The 5,254-nt window shown below is 49.1% G+C and overlaps 1 protein-coding gene across 1 annotated transcript; it reads left to right on the top strand.

Moving 5' to 3' along the window:
* Nucleotides 1-2,446: 2,446 nt before the first annotated feature.
* Nucleotides 2,447-3,449, top strand: PRR23C (proline rich 23C). Its single transcript, XM_025377755.1, has one exon. The coding sequence runs from the start codon at nt 2,658-2,660 to the stop codon at nt 3,447-3,449; it is 792 nt and encodes a 263-aa protein (XP_025233540.1). The 5' UTR covers nt 2,447-2,657.
* The last annotated feature ends 1,805 nt before the right edge of the window (nt 3,450-5,254 follow it).

Raw genomic sequence — 5,254 nt, forward strand, 5'->3', positions numbered from 1 at the left:
GCTGCACCCACACTCTCCCGACAGGAGGTGTCCGCAGGAACCACAGGTTCCCAGCAGGGCCGTCCAACGCAGTCCTCGACCCTGGTTACCCTGGTCAGTGCCCAGTCCCAGGCCAATTGACCCCAGGAGAATTCCCCACCATGCAGCCACTGGGCAGCCACTATAAACCACCCACAGCGGGCCAGTTGTGCTAAGAAAAGTACTGAACGCTGCCCAGAAAGTTGAAGTTCCCTCCATAACACTGACACCAACAAGCAGGTCCCTGATCACAAGCATGAACCGCCGGGTGTCATGAACTCCTCAACTGAGAAATGAAAACAAGTCCAATGATCTTGGAGTAAAACAATTTTTTGGAGGTGCTCACATAGAATACCTAAGCCCCACGTTCCAAGAATTGTACTTCAATCGCTCTAGGATGGGGCAAATAATCTGCATTTTCCATTAACCTACCAGAGGATAACAGTGCCACCAAGTGATGACAGAACACTGTCCAGCAAGAGAGACTTCATTTAAATGTAAAGACTATCCAAAGGAATGCTATGCAACCCTAAAAAAGAATAAATTTTGTAGAAAGGGGAGGGAGATAAATAACATGTATGAGATTTGCTTTTAAATGCCCAAGAATATTCTGGAATGATAAAATGTAATAATGGTTCCCGCCAAGGTGGGACATCACATGCTTAGCAAGGATGTCAGGAAATGCTTTGTTGTCCCCCGTAAGCACTTGAAAATATTACCTATTCCAAACTCAGAGCTGGGTATCTTCTCCTATTAACACTGGTGGTCTAGTGGTTAGGATTCGGTGGTGCGCTGCGGCCCAGGTTCGATTCTCGGTCAGAGAACCAAGAAATGTAGCGGGACGAGCCGCAGACATAACTCCTCAGACACCGGATTAACGAAGGAAGAGGTTTTTTGTTCGGCCGGAGCGAGCAGTTTTGTCTGCGGCTCGTCCTGCTACAGAGCTACACCTTCCCTTTTACCGCCTGGACATGCCATGCAGAGGTGCCTTTCAGCTGACACAGGTCAAAAACGCTGACATTGTGTAGGTGTATCACCTTAAATGGAGCTGGACAAGCCAGACCCCGTTCTGCTAGTTCCTGGCTCTTGGCCAAGTTGGTTAACCTTTCTGCATGACATTTTCATCATCTATAAATTGGGCTAAAACAGACCTCAGAGCTGTACTTTAGGTCAAATTAGATAAAGTTAACCATACTTCAGTTGACTGTAGCATAATAGAGTTGGCCCTCTGGAAACACGGGTTTCGCATTCGCAGATTCAACCAACAGAAGACCGAAAATATTCGGGAAAAAATGGAAAATAACACAATAAAAAAACAATATATATAAGGCCTGGCACGGTGACTCACGCCTGTAGTCCCAGCACTTTGGGAAGCCAAGGCGGGTGGATAGCTTGAGCCCAGGAGTTCGAGTCCAGCCTGGGCAATATGGCGAAACCCTGTCTCTACAAAAAAATACAAAACTTAGCCAAGTGTGGTGGAACGTGCCTGTAATCCCAGCTACTCAGGAAGCTGAGGTGGGAGGACCACCCGAGCCCAGAAGATGGTGGTTGTAGTGAGCAGAGATTGCATCACAGCACTCCAGCCTGGGCGACAGAATGAAACTCCATCTCAGAAACAAACTATATAATAAATATATATATCTGTGTAGCAACCAGGGGTATAGTATTTACATTGTATTACGTACTATAAGTATTCTAGAGATGCTTTAAAATAAGTGGAAGGATGTAAGTGATACGCAAATGTACACCATTTTATATGAGACTTGAGCATCTGTAGATTTTGGTATCCATGCGGGAGTCTGGGAACCAATCCTCCAGGGATATCAAGGGAAGACTTTAATTACTATAGTACCAATTATTGTAATAAACAGATAATGCAGGGGCTGCCATCGTCACGCAGGATCCCAGCTTTACTCTCCCTTCCAAGACCCCTAAAAAGATATTACATCAATGTACACGCTAGGAGAACCGAAAAACGCACGCCACTATTCGTCAACAGTAACGCACAGGGCACTTCCGGGACGGGGCCTGGGAGGATGGATTTAGGACTCGGTGTGCTGGTTTGGCCCTCCACCAGTGTTACGTGAACCTGAATCGGTCTGCAGCTCCGCGTCTGAGGTCAACGCAAAGGACAAGAACTTGATACTGGAAGCCAGGCCCTAGAGCGGTACAGATGCTTGGCCCCCCAGCGGCCCGTAGGAGTATTTCCCCAGCGTGACCGACCAACCACAGCCACCGCTATTGGGCAGCAGCGGTACCTCCGCCTCTAGGGCCGGTCCTCCAGGGGGCGGAGGATTGCGTGACATTTTGCGACTTCGGTTCAGCTGCCGTCATTTACAACATAATTGGCTTTGCAGTGTGCATCCGGGTCTGCGTCAGGAAGGCCCAAGATTCCAGCGCTCGAGGCTGAGCTCCACAGCGTGCGAGGCTCCACCAGTAGCACGGACTCCGATCTCCGGGAGGCGCCCCCAGGGCTCCGAGGACTCGCCCCACGTCGTGCGGTCCTGAGCCCTGTCCGCCCCAACCCGCCTCGCCTACCACTGACACCTGCTACCTCAAAGAGGACTTCGCCGCCCGCGCCCCCTGCCCCCGCGTCCTCTGCCAGGCCCAGGAGCGCCGTCCGCAGCGCCGTCGAGGTGATGGGCAGCCGGCCCCGCAGTCCCAGCGCCTGCCTTGCGCCCTGGTGGGGACAGCAGCCAGGAGGACCAGGCCCTGCCAAGCGCAGCCGATTGGAGGAGCCCGCGGGCCCCGAACCCCGCGCGGCGCCCAGCCTGGAAGACCCGGCGGGGATCCCGGCCGTGGACGCGCTCACCTCCGTGGTGGTCCTGGCCGCGGGCTGTGCCCTGCGTGTGCCCCTGGAGAACGTCGACCTGGTGCTGGAGCTCGAGCCAATGTCGGTCCTGCGAGTGTCTCTTGGTGGACACACCCTCATCCTGATCCCGGAGGTCCTCCTAAGCTCCGTCGACGAACGCTCAGGAGCGCAGGGCGACTCGTCTGCCGGCCTGGAAGTGGACCTTTTCCTGGGCGCTCACGGGGAAGACGTCGTTGTCCAGCAGGAAGTCTTCTGCGCATCTGTCCCAGAGATCGCTGCCGAGGAAGAGGCCTATGAGGAGGACGCGGACTCTGAATTCCCGGAGCTCTGCATGGACTCCGCATCCGGCTCAGCCGCTGGGCTCTACCCCTCCGCTAGAAGTATGTTCAGCCCCTACCGGGAGGGCCCCATCCCAGGGCCCTGTGCTCCGGCCTCCAACCCCAGTTCAGAGAGACGCTCTCCAAGCCCCATCTTCGACCCGGAATTCCACCTTCTGGAGCCTGTCCCCAGCTCACCTCTCCAACCTCTACCTCCCTCTCCAAGTCCAGGTCCCCATGCGCGCCCGGAGCTCCCAGAGCGCCCTCCGTGCAAGGCCCGGAGACGCCTGTTCCAGGAATGAGCTGCCTCCCACAATCCCTTGCCACGCTACTGGGCTCCAGGCGACTGTCTCCTGATAGCCGTCGTGTGGATGTTGTGCAACCTACAAGGATCTCCGAGAGTGGATGACGGATAGATGCTTTTTTGATACAGGCTGCGTTGCAGAATTTTGGATTAGTGGCTGACTTAGAAAGTCTGGAAAAAAAGATCCTCCTTGGCATAAAACTATGCTAGTTGAAATACAGTCTACTTTCAGACTGTGAGATTGCTGCATCGGGCCTGTTTTGTATGGAAGTCACCCCTAGGCAGCTCCATTCCCCTTGGTTTTGCTTTAAACCTCAGTTCCAGCAATTTTCTCTAAAAATTCGCCCTTTCCCCAGCACCTTACCGTGGCACGCCTTTTCTCCCAAGTTAATTACTAAAAATAATTACATTTATTTTGTTTAACGGGTTTTGGCCCTAGTCTCTGGGCTAGTTTATGACCACCTTCTCACCATGGAATTTTTCTCTATGGTGGCCTGAACCCTTTGGGGGGAGCTTGCAAATAGTTGTACCTGGACAAATGTTTGTTGTTTGCAAAACAGACAGAACTGGAAATAATGATCATGTACCCTCCTTTTTTTCATGATTGGCTTAGCAAATTGTTTATGTTATTGGGCTTTATTTTCCCCCCAACTATTAGAGCCAGCTCTTTTTCATTCATTACTTCTTGTATGTTTTTAATATAATTATTTTATCCTGGAAAAGCTTATAATTCTAAGACTCTGTGTGTGTATGTGTGTGTTGTTTGTTTGTTTTTTGACATGAGTGTTGTTGCCCAGGCTGGAGTGCAATGGCACAAACTCAGCTCACTGCAACCTTCGCCTCCCAGGTTCAAGTGATTCTCCCGCCTCAGCCTCCCAGGTAGCTGGGATCACAGGCATGCGCCACCACACCCTACTAATTTTGTATTTTTAGTAGAGACGGGTTTCACCATGTTGGCCAGGCTGGTCTCGAACTCCTGACTTCAGGTGATCCATCCACCTCAGCCTCCCAAAATGCTAGGATTACAGGCATGAGCCACCGCGCCCAGCCGGAAATAATATGTTTCTTAGGTTGATCTTGTATCAAACGCAATTACTGAATTTCTTTAATGGCGTATGTGTAGATTCTCGATTGATTGATAAAAATAATATCTCCAAATAATGAGAATATTGTCTCTTGACAAACTTCTTACATCTTATTTTTCCTTAATCTTTTATATTGGATATTACTTCAAGTCCAGGTTGAACAGTTTGGTTAATATGGGCATTCCTGTTTTATGCCTTATGTTAATGCTTCTAAATTTTACCATAAAGTATGATCTTTACATGGTTGTTAGATAACCCATAATCTATTGAAGCAGTTAATTTTCAGTCTTTCAGATCATGAAAAAGTGTTGAATTTTTGCTTTGTTTTTGCCTAAGTTACTACAAAGATGTTATCAACTTGTTTTAAATGTTGACATTTAATTATTTGTGTGTATACAATAATACGATACAATAGCTAGATGGAACCTTGGGCCACGAGAGTATGTACAGAAACCTGGCAAGAGTGCTAATGAGACCAGACTTTGGGGCTGGTCCAGTTTAAAACAATTGGATGCTTTATGAGGACCTGAGGAGACACAAGTGGAAGGAGAAAGGCAGTAACTGCAGGGTCCATTTAAGGTTTTAAATGTTAAAAATTTAAGAAACTTTTTTTTCTGTATGAATAAGATGACTTTTTGTAATTTCTTTTTGAATCAACTCATGGTGATTTGTGTTAATTTCTAACTACTAAGTATCCTTGCATTTCTGCTATTCTACA

Source organism: Theropithecus gelada, chromosome 2 (assembly GCF_003255815.1).
Source record: "Theropithecus gelada isolate Dixy chromosome 2, Tgel_1.0, whole genome shotgun sequence".
Classification (NCBI taxonomy): domain Eukaryota; kingdom Metazoa; phylum Chordata; class Mammalia; order Primates; family Cercopithecidae; genus Theropithecus; species Theropithecus gelada.

Bases quoted from the DNA above. Each gene is read 5' to 3' on its own strand.
- PRR23C (XM_025377755.1), top strand. From the start codon at position 2,658: ATGGGCAGCCGGCCCCGCAGTCCCAGCGCCTGCCTTGCGCCCTGGTGG.